The 19,801-nt window shown below is 42.9% G+C and overlaps 1 protein-coding gene across 4 annotated transcripts in view; it reads left to right on the top strand.

Moving 5' to 3' along the window:
- MX1 (MX dynamin like GTPase 1) overlaps positions 1-19,801 on the top strand; it is a 32,963-nt gene that overhangs the window by 5,916 nt on the left and 7,246 nt on the right. For 2 of the 4 annotated variants that reach the window (XM_066259342.1, XM_066259340.1), the window contains 10 exons: positions 3,073-3,262; positions 5,872-6,009; positions 6,745-6,899; positions 7,533-7,671; positions 8,697-8,895; positions 11,043-11,121; positions 12,673-12,795; positions 13,171-13,312; positions 17,739-17,897; positions 19,381-19,457. In XM_066259342.1, coding sequence (XP_066115439.1) covers positions 3,073-3,262; positions 5,872-6,009; positions 6,745-6,899; positions 7,533-7,671; positions 8,697-8,895; positions 11,043-11,121; positions 12,673-12,795; positions 13,171-13,312; positions 17,739-17,897; positions 19,381-19,457 — 1,401 coding nt within the window. Of the gene's footprint in view, positions 1-3,069; positions 3,263-5,871; positions 6,010-6,744; positions 6,900-7,532; positions 7,672-8,696; positions 8,896-11,042; positions 11,122-12,672; positions 12,796-13,170; positions 13,313-17,738; positions 17,898-19,380; positions 19,458-19,801 lie in introns of all 4 variants that reach the window. The other 2 variants (XM_066259341.1, XM_066259339.1) reach the window with 1 other exon arrangement.

Raw genomic sequence — 19,801 nt, 5'->3', positions numbered from 1 at the left:
AGTGGAACTTGGTTAGGATCCAGGGGGCAAGGGAGGAACATGATTAGCTGTCGAAAGTGAGGGATTCTGGGTGAACTGGCTTAGCAGCAGGCTGAAGACAGGGCTCAAAGGAGTCCCGTTCAAGATTGGTTAAGGGAGTCCTTGCCAGTGTGTCCCTCCCTTTCTGCTGAAACCTGTCAGTGTTCCCTGTATGTGAAGTTTTGAACTCATGCATTCTGTAAGGCAGTGGTTTTCAGCCCCAGGAAGTTTTGCCTCTTGCAACATGTAGCAATGTCTGAAGACATTTTAGTTGTCACAACTCATAGAGAATAGTGAGTGAATAGAGGCCAGGGATTCTGCTAAGTCACCAATAATATGCAAGGTACATCCCTATCACAAAGACTTGTTTGGTCCAGAATGTAAGTAGCTTCTTACCATGATGTAAAGAAATATTCTAGTAAAATTTATGTAAGTCATATACAAACATAGGAATTAAAAAGAAAAAGGTAAAAAATAAAATTATTTTTTCATCTTCTTAAATGGGTTTTCTTATTGTTGAGTTTTGAGAATTCTTTGTATATTATAGGTACAAGTCCTTTGTCAGATACGAGCTTTGCAAACATTTTCTCCCAGGTTGTGGCTTGTCTTTTTCTTCTCTTAATAGCCTCTTTTAAACATCCAATGTTTTCATTTTGATAAAGTCTAATTCATTAGTTGGTTCTTTTATGAATTTTGCTTTTGGAAACATCCCTAAGAAACCATAGCCAGATACACAACCATAGAGATTTTTTCCTATGTTTTCTCCTAGAAGTTCTGTAGTTTCAAGTTTCTTATTTAGATTTATGCTCCATTGTGAGTTAATTTTTATATATGGAATTATATATAGATTTAAGTTCTTTTTTGCATATTAATAATTCATTTATTCCAATACTATTTTTTGAAAAGCTTATCTTTTTTCCATTGCATCATCCTTGCATTATTGTCACAAATCAGTTGTTCACATATGTGTCAGTTCATTTCTGGAATATGTATCTATTCTATTGATTTCTTTCTCCATCTTTACACCAGTATCACATTGTTGGGGTTACTGATGCTTTGTAACAATTATTGAGATATAGTAATGTTATCCCTCCATATTTGTTCTTCATTTTCAGTCATTTTGACTGTTCTAGGAGTATTTAGACCATTTCTGTTTATTGGTATGTGTGTGTGTGTGTGTGTGTGTGTGTGTGTGTGTGTGTGTTTGACAGAGACAGAGATAGAGACAGAGGGACAGACCAAGACAGGAAGAGAGAGAGATGAGAAGCATCAGATCTTCCTTGCAGCACTTTAGTTGTTCACTGATTGCTTTCTCATATGTGCCTTGACCAAGGAGCCAAAGCAGAATGAGTGACCCCATGCTCAAGCCAGCAACCTTGGGCTCAAGCCGGTGAGCCTTGCTCAAACCAGATGAGCCTATGCTCAAGCTGGTGACCTCGGGGTTTTGAACCTGGGTCCTCTGCATCCTAGTCTAACACTCTATCCACTGCGCCACCACCTAGTCAGGCCATTTATATTTATTGTGATTGTTAATGTTAATAACTGGGTTTGAGAAGATCATTTTGCTATTTATTTCCTATTTACCCTATCTGTTCTTCATTTCTTCTTTCTTCTTTTCCTACCTTCTTCAGAATTAAGTACACTGTTCACAAAAATTAGCGGATCAGGGAAAGTGCAGATACTCCAATACTTTCAGCCTTTCGTATAGTACATTTTTACCAATGAAATAAAAGTTGGTTTTGCATCTCATTTGCATAAGAAAACAACTTTCTTTGACTTCTCGTTTGCTTTTCTGATGTTCTTGTTTTAAAAAAAATCAAATGCTTTTTTTTTATTGCTTCATATTCATTTGGAAATATCCCCTAATTTTTGTGAGCAGTATATTTTTTACGATTCCATTTTTTCTTCTTTCTTGGCTTATTAAGTAGAACTGCCTTAATGTTTATATTAAACATCATTAATTTATCAAGTGTACCTTCAAGGGATATTATACTACTTCATGTTTCATGCATCAACCTTTAATATACTTTCATGTCTCCCCTCCCAGCCTTCATGCTATTTTTGTCACAAAATTTAACTTTACCTATATTAAAACCTCCATTATACATTGTTTTTGTTCAGTCAAATATCTTTTAAATGTATTTAAGTAATTTTTTTTAATAAATTTTTATTAATGGTAATGGGATGACATTAATAAATCAGGGTACATATATTCAAAGAAAACATGTCTAGGTTATTTTGTCATTAAATTATGTTGCGTACCCCTCGCCCAAAGTCAGATTGTCCACCGCCACCCTCTATCTAGTTCTCTGTGCCCCTCCCCCTCCCCCTAACTCTCTCCCTCCCTCCCTCCCATGCCCTCCCTCCCCCCACCCTTGGTAACCACCACACTCTTGTCCATGTCTCTTAGTCTCATTTTTATGTTCCACCAATGTATGGAATCATGTAGTTCTTGTTAAAAAAGGATAATAGTTCCCATTTCTAGTGTTGATTGCTTTGTGTAGATTAGGATTTCCATTCAGTGCCATTTTCATTCTGCTGGAAGGAATCTAGCATTTCCTGCAGTGCAGGTTTGCTGGTGATGAATTTGTCCACCTTTGCTGTGTCTGAAAGTCTGTATTTCACCTTCGTCTTTAAAAGATGTATTCAGTACTTTGCAAGTGCTGTTCCACTGTTTTCTCACTGGTGTTATTTCTGATGAGAAGCCTGCTAAAATCTCGTCTACGTTCTTCTCTACGTAACATGCCATTCCTTAGCTGCTTTGATCATTTTCTCAATATCACTGGTTTTGAGCAGTTTGACTCAATTGATGCTGTTTACTTTGTGTTTCTTGTGCTTAGAGTTCATTGAGCTTCTTGAATCTTTGGATTAATAGTTTTTATCAAGTTTGGGAAATTGTTTTCTCTTATTTCTTCAATATTTTTTTCTGCTCCTCTCCCTCTCTGTTTGGGTAACTCGAATAACCTATATATTAGGTCAGTTGAAGTTGCCCATCCTTGATGCAACATGACCTGCAAACCATGACATAATCTCCTATTCTTCTTTCTCCAGAAGCATGAGAACAGCCTGTGTGAACAATATGAGGAGAAGGTGCGCCCCTGCATCGACCTCATCGACTCCTTGCGGGCCCTGGGCGTGGAGCAGGACCTGGCCCTGCCCGCCATCGCTGTCATCGGGGACCAGAGCTCGGGCAAGAGCTCCGTGCTGGAGGCTCTGTCAGGCGTGGCCCTTCCCAGAGGCAGCGGTAAGAACTTACCCTCTCTATCAGTCAGCTGGCTGCCATAACAAAATGCTGCTACAGGCTGCATGGCTTAAACAACAAGAATTAGTTTCTCACAGTATAGAGTTCAAGGTCAAGGTGTCTCCCAAAGCCTCTCTCCTTGACAATCTTTTTATTGAGTTTTCACATGGCCTTTTCTCTTTGTGTGCACATGGATGGTGTCTCTTCCTCTTTTTATAAGGATGCCAGTCATGTTGTTTAGGGCCCCACCCTTATGACCTTATTTAACCTTAAGCACTTCTCTAAAGGAGGATCCTGTCCCTAAAAATACATCACATTTAAGGTTGGGATTCAGCATATAAATTTTGAAGCAGGCACAATTCAGTCCATAACACTCACTCACTCACTGCACATTTTTGTGTGGTTTATATGTAACCTGCAGTTTCTGGAAGGTCTTGAGTAAATGTATGTGGGTCCCCAGCCCAGAATTCTGTGCATAGGGGGGTGTCTTTTCCCAAGAGCTGACCCTCTGCCTGGGAGATAAAGATTGATGCTATGGTCAGTGGTGCTGTTTGAGCTACAAGGCCAAGGACATCTGTGAGGGTTCACACAGACCTGAGACAGGTCATGATATGCTCTGGCTGTGGAAAATGGGTGGGATTTGGAAGGAGTTTATAGTACGGTGGCCTGATGGGAGTAGTCTGCCTTCCTGACAGGAATACTGTGTATATTGGGAGATAATGGAGAATGTTTACATAATTTTTGCTGTTTACCACCTTAATGGGTTGCAAAACACTAGGATGAAGCCAGAAGCTGAAAGTGGTGGCTTTCAAGCATTAGGGAGCCAAAAATGTCCCCAGACGCATATTCAAAATGTCTGTTCCGAGGCTATCCTGGACATCGAGTATTAGACTACTAGAAAGTGAGAGTCAAACATTTGCAGTGTGAGCAGGCTCTCAGATTGTATAAAACTTTGAGAACCACTGGTCTAAGGCTACCATGGAAGGCTGTCGGGAGCCGATCCACAACTGCTGGCTGACAAGGTCACAGCAGGAGAAGACCCACAACTGCTGGCTGACAAGGTCACAGCAGGAGAAGACCCACAACTGCTGGCTGACAAGGTCACAGCAGGAGAAGACCCACAACTGCTGGCTGACAAGGTCACAGCAGGAGAAGACCCACAACTGCTGGCTGACAAGGTCACAGCAGAAGAAGACCAAAAACTGCTGATTGACAAAGTCACAGCAGAGAAGACCAATAGCTGCGGGGTGACAAAGTCACTGCAGTGAAGACCAATGGCTGTGGGGTGACAAAGTCACCACAAAGGATAGGCACAACGATACTCCCCCCCTTTGACTTTTTGAATTAATCTGGCCTTATATCCCCCCCTTTTCTGGGTGTGTGCTATTATTTTTGGCACAGGGATAATAGTACCGTGCTTTCCCTGTAGATTCGTAGTGATTTCTTTGGAAATGAGACAGAGGGTGTGAGTTCCACAGAAAAGCCTGCAAGCCCCTTGAACTGGGCTCATAGACATAAGAGGCTGGCTATGATATCCCTCGTAAAGGGTTAAGTTTGTAGAAAAATTCCTTCTTAATCATGTTAGAAAGAAGAGATTGTGACTTGTGAATGGTTAGGAGGCAGTGGCTGTGCACAGAGCACCCTTAGGCCTTCACTTAACATTTTTCTTCCCTAGCCTTTTCATGTGATAAGTAGAGAAACATTCCTTTCTTCTTTGATCTGCAAATAGTGGTATATTCTGAAAAGAATAGAGTCAGAACTTAACTAGTGTTTAAATATAATAAATAAGTAATATTTGACTAGACATTAGTATCTTAGGTAAGGTATAGTAGAATGGCCCATTGTGTGGCCTAGAATGAGAGCGTAGTCAGCAAGAAAAGAATGTTTTACTAAGAGAATTGTCTTTTGACTAAAGGCAATTGCTAGGCTTTCTCAATGAGATGTTTTCATGAGATTTAAAAATGTAGGAAAATCCATGGAATGTCTTGTGTTGCTGCTGGGCTATCTTGCAAGTACACTCTGCATATCTTTGGGTGAAAGCTATTCTTGATGTTATGTTAATTTCTATAAAGGCAAGCCTTTTAGAATCTTGTGAGAAAAAGTAGGACACTGCATAAACCCAAGGCCATTTACCTGAGCAAGCGGTGGTCCATTGTTGTTGTCTGCTAATCTCTCTCTGCCCCTTAACTCACTTTATAGTTAACTTTTAGAACTAATACTCTAAAAGCTTTTACTGATGTTGTTATCGCTATTCAAGTTATTTTGTATTTTGAATGATTTGCTACCTGATTTGTGACTCATAGATGTAAATTAACTGTTATCCGGAAACATGAAAACATAGTGAAACAAAAGTAATAATTAACATCATGTGATTGTAACTCGGTGTGCGTGTATAAAAAGGGAGCTATACTAGCATTTGGTAGAGATGCCTGGCAGTAAATGCTAACCGGAGAATAAAGAGAAAGAAAAGAATTCGGCTCTCTCACTCCATTTTCGCCGATGCGGTCTCCTCCTGTGGGACCCCTGGATCTCCCCCCCCCCCCCGGGGCTGGACCCCGGCAGAAGGCTTTTTAAGAGCAGAGTATGGAACTGATTTTCACATGGCCTCCTAGGAATTGTTACAAGATGTCCCCTGGTGCTGAAACTGCGAAAAGTTGGGGATGAAGATGGGTGGGCAGCCAAAGTCAGTTACCGGGACCTCGAGATGAACATTTCAGCTGCTTCGGAGGTAGAAAAGGAAATTAGGAAAGGTAAGTACTTTGTATTCATTCATCCTCACTTATTTGGACATCACGTCAAACCATGTAAAGTGGGTGGGGCCTACCTGACAGTGTCCTCACCCTCTACTTTCTGGGCCTGCCCTGGCACCCTTGGTCCAGTCCTCCTTCCTTCCATCCTTCCTACACAACAGGCCTGAGCTCCCTTGCATTTTATCTTCTTTTCCCTTATTAAGACCAGTGCTTCTGGACAGAATTTGACCTTGGTGATTTATTGCTTAGTATAAGTTAAGTATCTGAGAATGATGTGAATTTTGAAATTTAAAGCTTGTCTCCAAATATTGACTGTCATTTTAATTTAAGGGCTTCTCCACACCATAGACCTGATAAAAGAGGATTCAGGGTAAGCATTCTCCTCCAGGAGCAGAATAGATGTGTTTACAGAATCCTTGGCTAGACTAATTTATGGCAGGTCTCAGTAAATGTAAACCACAGATATTATTTGATCAATTTAAAACATCCTAAAGGAGAAATCACACTCAAAGTTGATAAAGACAGAGGAATGACACACTTAGTTGCTGCTAAGTATGATGAGATGAATAGAGAACTTTTCCTTATTGACTTTAATTTCTTCCTTGATTGTCACATAATTAAATTTCAGTCATTTTGGGAAGGTAGAAATGTGGCTGGTAGGTGTTGCTTTCAAAGAATTCTCCATAATGAGTGCTATTTGGTTTTTCTTTCCTTTTTTTTTTTCCTCCTCTCTAGCCCAGGATGTCATTGCTGGGGAAGGTGTGGGAATCAGTCATGAGCTAATTAGTCTGGAGGTCAGTTCCCCTCACATACCAGATCTGACTCTGATAGACCTTCCTGGAATCACCAGGGTGGCTGTGGGCAATCAGCCAGCTGACATTGGACATCAGGTAAAACTTCAGGTTCCATTCTGACTTTGGTTTTGGGGGGAAACCCTGCTGCATTAGAGCAACAGCACTGAGATTATAGGGAATATTAGGAGGTGTGAATGGGGAGTTATGAGAGCATGATGGTTGCAGTTTTCTCCACCAAGTCAGGTAGAGCTTCTCTGGAGAAAGTAAAGCAAACAGGCAAAATTGAAACTATGTCTTGTGTTTTGTACAATGACTCATTTTTGCTTATACTCACATTTTATAGCATATCTAAACTGGCATGTATTAGGAAAGGATCTTATGTAAGAAGAGTGAGCATTAAAAACAATATATTTTCGTATCAGTGACTCTGACCCTGTGCTTAGGGAAGAGTCAAGCAATTCTTCCAATATCTTGTTTTTCATTGTGACCATCAGATTGAGGTTTTAGGAGATGGTTAATTAGTGAAAATCTCTTTTTCTCTTACCCCAGAGCTCTTTCTGCCACAGAGAACTTAGTTCCTAATAACTGTGGCTCAGGAAGTACCACCATGCTGAAGTTGTAGGCTTATTTTTTAGGGGGTGGATAAATATCCCTAGGACTCCAAGGGCCTGAAGCAAGTATATATAAGGGGAGGACCTATCTCAAATTCCACACCCTCCATTTTCTTAGATTAAGGCACTCATCAAGAAGTACATCTGTAAGAATGAGACAATCAACTTGGTGGTAGTGCCCAGTAATGTGGACATCGCCACCACAGAGGCTCTGAGCATGGCTCAGGAGGTGGACCCTGAAGGAGACAGGACCATAGGTAAGAAGAGGGAAGAACCTAAAAGTAGTAGGTGGTCTGATAGTAGAAAAGCATCACTTGAATCCAAATGAGTGTTTGTTGGCACCCACACAGGGCGGGGGGCCTGCATCCAGCAGATGAGAACTGCTGAGGTGTCAGTTTTGGTGCTCACTGAGTCCCGATGACATGGGTCACATTGACTCTTTTTGGCCACTAGTTGGCTCCTAACTTTTGTCTACCTCAGGGGTAGTCAACCTTTTTATATCTACCGCCCACTTTTGTATCTCTGTTAGTAGTAAAATTTTCTAATTGCCCACCGGTTCCACAGTAATGGTGATTTATAAAGTAGGGAAGTAACTTTACTTTATAAAATTTATAAAGCTAAGTTACAGCAAGTTAAAGCATAAATAATACTTACTTACCAAGTACTTTATGTCAGATTTTTGCTAAATTTGGCAGAATAAATCTTTATAAAACAACTTACTATAGTTAAATCTATTTTTTTATTTATACTTGGTTGCTCTGCTACTGCCCACCATAAAAGCTGGAAGGCCCACTAGTGGGCGGTAGGGACCAGGTTGACTACCACTGGTCTACATGCTTATAAAAAACATGGTAAGTTCAGGGGGTGGGGCAAAACCAGAAAGCACTTGTGTCAGTTAACAATGAATTTGAGGTAGAAAAAAAGGAAGGACATTGTGACACATGCCACAACATGGATGAACTTTGAAGACATCTTGCTAAGCAAAATAAGCCAGCTATGAAAGGACAAAGACCACATATATTAGGCCCCTAGAGGAGCTAAATTCCTAGAGACAGAAGTAGAGTGGAAGGTACCCAGGTCTGGTAGGAGGGGAATGGGGAGTTAGTTTCTAATGGGGACAGAGTGTCAGATGGGGAAGATGGAAAGTTCTATGCCTTGCACCTGGGCTCTGCAAGCCCTATTGTCTGCCCTCAAGCAAGGGTGGGAAGAAGCTGGTGAGCCATCCACTTCTTATTCTGATGAAGCTGTGAGCATCCTCTCATCAAAAGGCTCTGGTTCACAGGCATCCTGACAAAGCCAGACCTGGTGGACAGAGGAACCGAAGACAAGGTAGTTGATGTGGTGCGAAACCTCATCTTCCACCTGAAGAAGGGCTACATGGTCGTCAAGTGCCGGGGCCAGCAGGAAATCCAGGACCATGTGAGCCTGACTGAGGCTCTGAGTAGAGAGAAGGCCTTCTTTGAGGACCATCCATATTTCAGGTACGCCAGCAGCTCTGTTTTCCCAAGGTCAAACCCAAACCAAGGACCTTTGTCCTCCCCTAGGAAAAACTGCCACTTTCCAAAAGCAGATATGTGTGTGAGCATGTTTGTTTCTTGACAATGACTATGAGATTTGCCTGGAAGAATAATGGAGGAATTTACACACATGACAAAAAAAATAAATAAATAACTTTTTAAAAATCAAATTAAGGAGTGAACTTGTTACAATAATTTAAATAGTATGGTACTGGAACTGGAATAAAAATATAAATGCAGCAGAATAAGAAAAAAGTTGAGGACCCAGAAATAGACCCAGTATTTGAATATGATAAATGTGGCATTTGAAATTCCTGGGCTATGTCAGTTTGATTATTAATCAGTAGCATTAAGATAATTGTTTAATATTTGAGGGAAAGAACTAAACTGTGCCCTTACTTAAATTAACATGTCACACCAAAATAAATATCAGTTGAAGCTTATAGATGGAGATGGGGAGCTTAGAACCCCAGGACAGAGATCTTTCTAACCTAATGCCAAAGGCAAAACTTCTTAAAAAGAAAAGGACTGATAAATCAGTTCGATGTAAAATTCTGAGATGATGCTGAGTTGGCAGGAAAGGAGGAGCCTGGCTCTGCCCCGCAGCTGGGCGCTGCTGGCATACCTGCCCCTTGCTTTGGTACCAGCCAAAATGATCTCAATGCAAAGGTGCTTATGGGATCTTGAGGCCCCTTGTGTGCAAACATGTGTGTGCAGGTGGAGCCCTGAACTCTTGTTAATATTATTACAGTCAGTTCTCCCAGAAGCCTGTGGAGAGGTCTGGTTCAGCATTAACAGGTGTATAAACAGATATTTGTACCCCATTGTGCACAGCAGCATAATTCACAAATGGTGGAACAACTCAAGTGTCCATCAATGGGTGAATAAACACAATGTGGTCTATTTACATGATATAATATTAGCCTTAAAAAAGGACATTCTGACACCTGCTCCAGCAGGGATGGACTTGAGAACATTATATATATATTTTTATTTTATTTATTCATTATAGAGAGGAGAGAGAGAGAGAGAGAGAGAGAGAGAGAGAGAGAGAGAAGGGGGGGGAGGAGCAGGAAGCATCAACTCCCATACGTGCCTTGACCAGGCAAGCCCAGGGTTTTGAACCGGCAACCTCAGCGTTTCCAGGTTGACGCTTTATCCACTGCGCCACCACAGGTCAGGCCGAGAACATTATATTGATACTAAGTGGAATAAGCCGGTAACAAAAAGACAATACTGTATGATTTATATAAGGTCCCTAAAGGAGTCCCATTCATAGAGACAGAGTGTAGAACAGTGGGTGCCAGGGGCTGGGGGAGGGGGATGGGCAGTTAATGTTTAATGGAAAGTTCTGGAGATAGATGGTGGTGATGGTTGTACAACAGCATGAATGTACTTAATGCCACTGAGCTGTGCACTTAACAATGGTTAAAATGGCAAATTTTCTGGGATGTGTATTTTATAACAATTAGACAAATTGACAGGTGTTGAAACAGAAACTTAGGTATGCATGTAATCTCACAACTAGGTATGTCAACTCATGGTTCCTTGCCTTGAATACTAAAAAGTCCTTTACAATGTCAAAACCCAGTAATAACTCACCCTGTGAACACAGATTTGCATGGAGTGAGGCGAGGGCTTGGCTTCCTTCCTCTAAGCAGCCATGATTTCAAGTCTTGTCTCAGGGAAAGATGTATTCATCCGCACACCTATGTAAATATAAGTCAATATATTTTTATAAAGTCATATATCAATATGCATTATATGTACTTATACATGTGATATACACAAAAGGGTATGTGTATGTGTGTGTGTGTGTGTGTGTGTGTGTATGATGAAAACTTATCCATAGGTGACTGTATTTTTGTAAAGACACATTCACAATATTGGCTGTAAGGGGACATTCTATACCATTTTTGAATGATCCAAATTTATTCAAATGCAGTCACAATTCTATGTGATCCAGTTCTGAATATTGGCGGGGTCCCAACTGCAGGGCACACCACTTAGTTGGAAGTAACTGGATTTGCCGTGACTTCCCCAGCAGCACAAAGCTGGCTCCCATTTTGTGGCTACACCATGATGGATGTGCACATTGTCTTCTCTTGCAGGGAACTCCTGGAGGAAGGAAGGGCCACGATCCCCTGCTTGGCAGATAGACTGACCACGGAGCTCATCGCACACATCTGTGTAAGCACAGAGAGTTGTACGGTCTCGGGGTAGAATCGTACAAACACGGAGCTGAGCCGTGGCAATTGCTGAACCATCAGCACACACACATAATTCCAGGCAATTCTGTGAAGATGAAGGCCCGGGATCAGGGGCTCTGGAGTGTTGCCTGAAATCCTCCATTTCTAGAAAGGGCTTTGGTATTATGGATGATGCTTGTTAGAGAACCACTCATTGAGCGGGATCCTGATAGATTATATCCTCTTGGCCAAAGTAAAAATTCTGTATTATTTCCTTCTCATCACCAACCACTATCATCGTGTCTTGGTAACTGTAATGATTGTATCTCATGTCTTAAATTTCTCTGGTTCTCTTCCAATCTGTATGGAGAGTCCTTTTCTTTTTCACATTTGCAATCCTTTTAAGATGTCTTTGAACGTATTTCTGGTGTATCTTGAACTTGATGATTCCAGTACCAGAAGCCTGGTGTGCTGGGTTCCACTTGACCATCACCCACAAGGACATGGGCGAGCCTGTCTTTCTTGGGACTTGGTCTGCGGGTATTTATGGAAGCCTGGATCCAAATGGGGTTTCTTCAAGGAGAGGCAGTGTTCGCTTCTGCCAGACACCTGGGAAGGCTTCCAGCTTGAACCACTTTAAGCTTCTCTGCTTGAGGTTTTAGGGACTGCTCAGCAAGAGTGGATTTGAGCAACAAGCCTGGTTGAGGGCTGGCTTTTGGCTCCAGGTTCTCCATGGAGATTTTGTTTTTCCCTGCACTCTGCACCAGAGTTCAGGCATTGTGTGCAGGCCTCCAGGAATGGACTGGCAGGCAGGGTTGTGCCTACCTGACCATGTTGACAGCCTAGATATTGGGGTCCCAGCTTTATGTAGAAAGAAGGTGGTCATCCATTAGTTTCACACCTGGAACAAGCCCACGGGACATCTCCTTTGCTTCAGCACCAAGCAGCACTGCTGCTTTGCCATCACATTCGTGGGTGCTCGCTGTCACCGGGCTTTGGCTTCTGAGTGTTGGTTATATACCTGCCAGCTCACTGGCACAGTTGAAAAGGGTGCTTGTGACATGTAGTCCAGTGTTTTCAGATGTTTGCCATGGAAGACCAAGCTGGCACGTTCAAGCAACCATACCCTTAAGAGCCAGAAGTCTGATAACTTCATCTTGGAGCAGCATAAACATTGCTGAATCTCAAACTATTGCACCTGTCACTTTTTCAGAGCCCACTAGACAAATGGTTCTGTCTGTTCCCTCCTGCAGAGTTTCTGTTAAGTCGATCAGGAAAGGAATTGTTCCTGGGTTGGTTTTCTAGGGCTCAGGAACCATGCAGTGTGGTCACCTGGGCTTGTTCTGAGTCTATCTGAGAAGGAACAGGGGAGTGGGCAGGCCTTGGGAAGAATGCTGTCGTCTCTACTTCTGAAAAATCTTTCTGGAAAAAACTGGGAAGTCAATGTACTGCTCAGCTTCCCTGCACCTTACAGAAGGGGGCCTGGGCCCTTTTTTATTTTTCTATTCCCTGTGCATATTTATATATTTCTGTTACCTTATATTTTCCTCAGAAATGCCTGCCTCTGTTAGAAAATCAGATAAAGACGAAGCAGCAGACCATAACAGAGGATCTTGATAAGTGTGGCTCAGACATCCCAGAAGATGAAACTGAAAAAATGTTTTTTCTGATTGATGTGAGTATTGCCCATTGCGTCTCACTGAAGAATCACACATTGAATGTGTGCAAGGGGTTGTGTGACTATGCACTTCTTTTTCTTCCCACTTTGAACACCAGGAAGGGACTGGGCTTAAGAAGCAGGGGGCAGGGACACGTGGGGTATGGAAGGTGGATAGTCACATTGCTCCTTGATTCTTCATCATGTGACTCACTCAAGACCCCCAAAGGCTGCAAGGGGAGAGCGGTGTGGGCTGGTGCCAAGCCACCCCTTTCCCATAACCCCACTGTGGCCCGTAGGCAGCAAAGAATGACACACATCCCCTTAACACACATACGACCTCCAAATCCCACTTGTATTTAAAATAGCTCTACTTATGTTTCTCCTTCACAGAAAATTAATACATTTAATCAGGATATCCGTGCTTTAGTGGAAGGGGAGGAAGCTGTAGGGGAGTACAACACTCGGCTGTTCACCAGAATCCGGGCTGAGTTCTGCAGATGGGGTACAGTAATTGAAAGAAATTTCAAGAAAGGTGAGTCCAAGGCACCCCCACAAACCCAGAGCGTTGGGTTGAGGTGGAGGACTGGGAGGCAGGTGGTGCAGCTGGTGGGGCCAGTGGGAATGAGGAGTTACTGACGTGAGAGGCACACTTGCCCTGTTCCATGAACTCGGGCTAGCGAGAATCTATGTCAAAAGGCACCAAAAGAGGCTTCTAGAAGAATCAGCCTTCCTTTGATAGTGAGCAGGTCTACATGGCACATGTGTCATGATCTTCCTGTTACAAATGGTGAAATAACCCAGGTCGGCCTGACCAGATAGCTTGGTTGGTTAGAGTTTTGTCCCAAAGTGCAGAGGTTGCCTGTTCAATCCCTCATTGGGGAGCATGCAGGAACAGATTGAAGTTTCTGTCTCATTTTCTCTCTTCCCATTCCTCTCTCTCTAAAATCAATTATTTTAAAAAAATGAAAAAAGAAAGAAACAAGCCAGATCGATCTTAACAGGCCAGGTTCTTGAAGGCTGCCATGTGTCTGAGTGGACTGTATAGTTACAGCAATGAAAAGAAACGAGAGTCGGAAAAAGGTAGACAATGTGGCCTGAAATTGATTCTTAGGGTTTCAAGAAGCCTGAAGAAAATCCTACATTGGCCAGTGATAACGCTGTAGTGACTGAGGGAAATATCAAGTCCTTTTGCTTTTACCCAACCAAGATGGGAGGGCTCCACAGTAAATTTCATCTGAGCAGAGGTTCAAAGGGACAGTCTTGCTAGGCTCCGAGTGATGAATGTGGGCAACTACATCATGCAATTGTTTTTATTAATTCTAGGCTGCACCTCGAGTCTGTTTGTTCCTTGGCAGAGGAACGGAGGGCATGATGGGATGGGTAACAGTGTTCCTGGTGGAGAAATGGCAGGGAAGCTCATTTCTGGGCTGGTCACTTGCCCGGAGCTAAATCCACAGGGCAGAGTTGAACATGCCTATGTTCTCATGTCAGGGAAGGGGCCTCTGTGCTCCTTTCAGTGCTTGACTTACGACTTTTCCCTGCATTGCTCAGCCAGCATGCTGGGGCATCGGTGTTTAGAAAGAGCTCGTTGTTTTGTTTTGTTTTTGGTGTGTGTGTGTGTGTGTGTGTGACAGAGACAGGGAGAAACAGAGAGAGGGATAGATAGGGACAGACAGACAGAAATGGAGATGAGAAGCATCAATTCTTCATTGCGGCACCTTAGTTGTTCATTGATTGCTTTCTCATATGTGCCTTGATGGGGGGGGGGGCTGCAGCAGACTGAGTGACCCCTTGCTCAAGCCAGTGACCTTGGGCTCAAGCTAGTGAGTTTTTTTTTATATAAATAAATTTTTATTTTAATGGGGTGACATCAATAAGTCAGGGTACATATATTCAAAGAAAACATTTCCAGGTTATCTTGTCAATCATTTCTGCTGCATATCCATCACCAAAAGAGAGATCATCCTCCATCACCCTCTATCCAGTTTTTTTTTGTACCCCTCCCCCTCCCCTTCCTCCTCTCCCTCCTTCCCTCCCCCCACCCCCCGTAACCACCACAATCCTGTCCATGTCTCTTAGTCTCGCTTTTATGTCCCACCAATGTATGGAATCCTGCAGTTCTTGTTTTTTTCTGATTCGCTTATTTCACTCTGTATAATGTTATCAAGATTCCACCATTCTGCTGTAAGTGATCTGATGTCATCATTTCTTCTAGCTGAATAGTATACCATGGTGTATATGTGCCCCATCTTCTTTATCCAGTCTAATATTTTTTTACAGTGATTAAAAGCCTTTAAGCAAACTCTTGGCCAATACAGCAAGAATCCATAAAAGAGTAGTGTCCTTAACATGTTCACCAAGTCCAAGTTGGCCCCATCACCATGCCAAATCCCTGAGAAATGCAACCCAACCACAGTTCAGTCTGTTAGGAGCTGTCACAGGGAGCAGGAGTCCAGGAAAAGTCTACACAGGAAAAGTCCGCATGGCGCTGGAATTGTTGTCACCATTCTATACTTTGCAGCTCATGTCCAAGTCCCAATGACAGCTGCTTCTAGCTGGTAATGATTCAGGTAGACTGGAAAAGCCATTTGCAGCATGCGTGGATATGGAGCTTCTGTTCTCCTCTGCCTGGAGAGTTGAGACCAGGTTGCTTTTCCCTGGAGCTCTGCAACTGTGGCATGGTAAAGAGAACCTTGGGATACACTAAGCAGTCTCTGTGTGGCTTCTTCAGTGTTCCTTGGTTGAAGAGTCCTCTTAGTTTAGTCCAAAGTTGGTTTTTCCAGATGATAGTTCATAAAATTAGTTTGTAATCCACTTTGGTTCTGGGAGGTAGATGTTGGTACGTCCGCCTACTCCAGCGCCATCTTGTCTCCTCTCCAAGCTAGTGAGCTTTGCTCAAACCAAATGAGCCCACGCTCAAGCTGGCGACCTCAGGGCTTTGAACCTGGGTCCTCCACATCCCAGTCTGATGCTCTATCCACTGCGCCACCGCCTGGTCAGGCAAGAGAACTTGTTTTGTTTTGTTTTTTTAATTGCTAAATTCTTCCCAGCAAATTATCAGTGACAAATCACTAGATACCCACAAGCAAGAGAATTTGGACCCCTATCTGACCCCCTATACAATGGGAGCAGGGTTCCTGGTGGCGAAGGAGATGTTTAAGGATTAGGTAGTGGTGACAGTTGCACAACTTTGTGAATATACTAAAAACCACTGAATTATACACTCTAATAGGGTGAATTTTACAATACATGAATTATATCTCAATTTTAAAAAAAATTGGCCCTGGCCAGTTGGCTCAGTGGTAGAGCGTCGGCCTGGCGTGCAGGAGTCCCAGGTTCGATTCCCGGCCAGGGCACACAGGAGAGGCGCCCATCTGCTTATCCCCTCCCCCCCCCTCCTTCCTCTCTGTCTCTTTCTTCCCCTCCCACAGCCAAGGCTCCATTGAAGCAAAGTTGGCCCGAGCGCTGAGGATGGCTCCATGGCCTCTGCCTCAGATGCTAGAATGGCTCTGGTTGCGACAGAGCAACGCCCCAGATGGGCAGAGCATCACCCCCTGGTGGGCATGCCAGGTGGATCCCGGTCGGGCACATGCAGGAGTCTGTCTGACTGCCTCCTCGTTTCCAGCTTCAGAAAAATACAAAAAAAAAAAAATTATGAGAAAATGTCTCCTGACCAAGAATGGGTATATGGGTTACCATCTCAGGTTAGTGCTTCTAAAAGAGAAACCAGAGCCCTGTTGAATTTTCCCCCAATGGGGATATTTTTCTCCAGTCTAGTGTGGTTTTTCTTTTACTATTTTACTTACTGATTTGAGAGACCTTGATTTGTTGTTCCACTTATTTATGCATTCATTGGTTGAGTCTTGTATATGCACTGACCAAGGATTAAACAACCACAACCTTAGTGTATTGGGACAACGCTCTAACCAATTGAGCTACTCGGCCAGGATAGCACAGCAGTCTAGTATGTTGAGAGTAAGAAGAATTCTAAAAGTGTAAAGAAAAAAACTAAGTGGTTCCTACCTAATAAACAGTGATATCATATTAATATCTTATGTGCCCAGGTGCTCCATTATTCTATTATCCCATTGGATCTATAAATACTTCCTAGTCATGCAACAACACACAAATAAGTGATGTGTAGCTGATTCTGGATGGTGTTCATGGTCAATCCATTTTTTTTTAAAGGACCTGCAGGTCATAATATTCTATTATGATAAAATTGCTTTGGGAAAAATCTAATTGGATTCACCAAATTTCATATTCAAGTACCTATTAAGGAATATGTCTGCATTTGCTGCTTTTTGGTGTTATACCCAGGCTCTACACTTGCCCTCTAAAGATGACCAAGGAGAAGTATGTTGAGATGTTTCTGTATTGCATCCCCTAATTACTTTTTTATTTACAAATCAGATTTGATATTCTTTTTTTTTTTTTTTTTCCTGAAGCTGGAAATGGGGAGAGGCAGTCAGACAGACTCCCACATGCGCCGACCGGGATCCACCCGGCACGCCCACCAGGGGCCATGCTCTGCCCACCAGGGGGCGATGCTCTGCCCCTCCGGGGCGTCACTCTGCCACGACCAGAGCCACTCTAGTGCCTGGGGCAGAGGCCAAGGAGCCATCCCCAGCACCCGGGCCATCTTTGCTCCAATGGAGCCTCGCTGCGGGAGGGGAAGAGAGAGACAGAGAGGAAGGGGGGGGGGTGGAGAAGCAAATGGGCGCCTCTCCTGTGTGCCCTGGCCGGGAATCGAACCCGGGTCCCCCGCACGCCAGGCCGACGCTCTACCGCTGAGCCAACCAGCCAGGGCTGATATTCTTTTTTTACCTTTCTGAGTAAAAAAAGTCCTTTCAGGACTTTCTGAGTGGTACTGTGTTTAGAAAAACTGGCAATGTTATTACTACTTTTTTGTGTGTGTGTAAAATATCATAATTTAGAGCTCTTCCTTCCTACAACAGGTTATGGGGATATGTATAAACAGATGGAGAAATTTGAAAATCAGTACCGTGGCAGAGAGCTGCCAGGATTTGTAAATTACAAGACATTTGAGGTTATCATAAGAAAGGAAATCAAAACTCTGGAAGAGCCAGCTATGGACATGCTGAACACGGTGATCGGTGAGTCCTCGGCTTTGCGTCCAGGCCAGTGCTGGCCTCCAGAGCTCTCCCTTGGGGGATTTTCCAACACCAACAACCTGTTAGCCTAAAAATGAAAAGCTGAGGTGAGAAGCAATGGCATTTATTTGAGTTCTAATAAATAAGAATAGCTATTCAGGAATCACTTATTTGGGCAGAAACCCAGCTCATGTCGCAATTAGGACACAAAAGCAAGGAGCACTTATGAGAAAGAGAAGGGGAACAGTCTCACCCGGAGAAGAAAGGCGTTGCTATTGGTGCAGAGAACATAGCACAGTGAGGCTGGTGCTGAACCACGACTTCAACTTTCAGTCTGGCAGTCGCCAGTCCTCTAGTAGTCATCACGTCTGCTTGCTTGTTGTCCCGGTGAACACAGTGTTGCCCTAGGCCCAGTCCCAAGGTTATTTTGCCTGTTTTTAACATTTCAAAGGTTCTCCATTTTAAAGTAGTTTTGTTTACATTAATTTTTTACAAATCCACCCAGATCTCTAACTCCCTGGACATCAAATGGGTGTTCAGCAATTCAGCTCAGTTGTGACACTACCCGGGGTTATCACAGACCACACAGCTGAAGGGCTCAGGCCCACAAGCCTGCCCCACTTTGGGCGGAAAGACAGTGCAGAGTCAGTGAAAGATTTTCAAGCATGAAGATACTGTACATCATCTTAGGATACAATTTGGTGAGGGAGTTAAATGGGAATATAGGTTTCAAAACAAAAATCATGTCAATTTTCAATTTAAGTAAGAGCTTATTCATGTATTTCCTTTCAAATAGACAATGTGGATGTTTAGCTTGATGTGAGATTTTACTATAAAATACTGATGGCCTGACCACTGGTTGCACAGTGGATAGAGCATCAGCGTGGGATGCTGAGGTCCCAGGGTCAAAACCTCAAGGTCACTGGCTTGATTATAGACATGATCCCAAGGTCACTGGCTTGAGCCCAAAGGTCACTGGCTAGAAGCCCAAAGATACTGGCTTAAACAAGCAGTCACTGACTTGGCTGTAGCCCCCCAGTCAAGGCACGTATGAGAAGTAATCAATGAACAACTAAGGTGCCACAACGAAGAATTGATGCTTCTCATCTCTCTCCCTTCCTATCTCTCTCTCTCACTAATACACACACACACACACACACACACGTGTGTATGTGTGTGTGTGTGTGTATATATATGTACATGTATGTACATATAACTTAGTTGAAATTCTTTGCAACTATTCATACTTAGGATGAAAACTTTAAATGTCAAATAATTATGCCAGGGGACATTGAGGTTTAAATCCTTCCAAGGGTTCTTGAGCAGAAAAAAAGCACACCTTCCTCCTTTAGTGGAAAGAGAAGAGACATGAAGCGAGGAACTGAGGATACTTTTCTCCTTGTCATTGTATCCTCCTGCTGTTTGCATCTCTAAAGGAGATGAATGATTGCACCAGTCCTGAACTTGTCTGTCTTTCTCTCATCAGAGATGGTCCAGCTTGCCTTCACAGACGTTGCTCAGAAAAATTTTAAGGAATTTTTCAACCTCCACAGAACCTGCAAGGTAAAACCATTTGTTATTTTAAAAATAACAATAATCCTTATGCTAGAAGATAAATATCTTGGATTAAGACCATTATAACTTTAGTGTATATTTGGATGGAGAATCAAATAATGAAGCTTTTTGGTAAATGTTACTAATTATATTACCAGTGAAGTCTGGTTAAAAGCAGTAAAAGAGAGAGAGAAAGAGAGTGAGAGAGCTCTGGTGTCCCTTTTTATAAAAGCTCTAATGTCATTCTGAGGACTCCACTCTCATGACCTAGACCTCCCAAAGCGCCCACCCCCACCCTCCAAATGCCATCTCATTGGAATTACACTTTTAATTTATGAATTTGGGGGGACACA

The sequence above is a fragment of the Saccopteryx bilineata genome, chromosome 2 (genome assembly GCF_036850765.1).
Source record: "Saccopteryx bilineata isolate mSacBil1 chromosome 2, mSacBil1_pri_phased_curated, whole genome shotgun sequence".
Lineage (NCBI taxonomy): Eukaryota > Metazoa > Chordata > Mammalia > Chiroptera > Emballonuridae > Saccopteryx > Saccopteryx bilineata.
The sequence above is the reverse complement of the archived record's forward strand: the minus strand, read 5'-3'. Positions and strand labels throughout refer to the sequence as shown.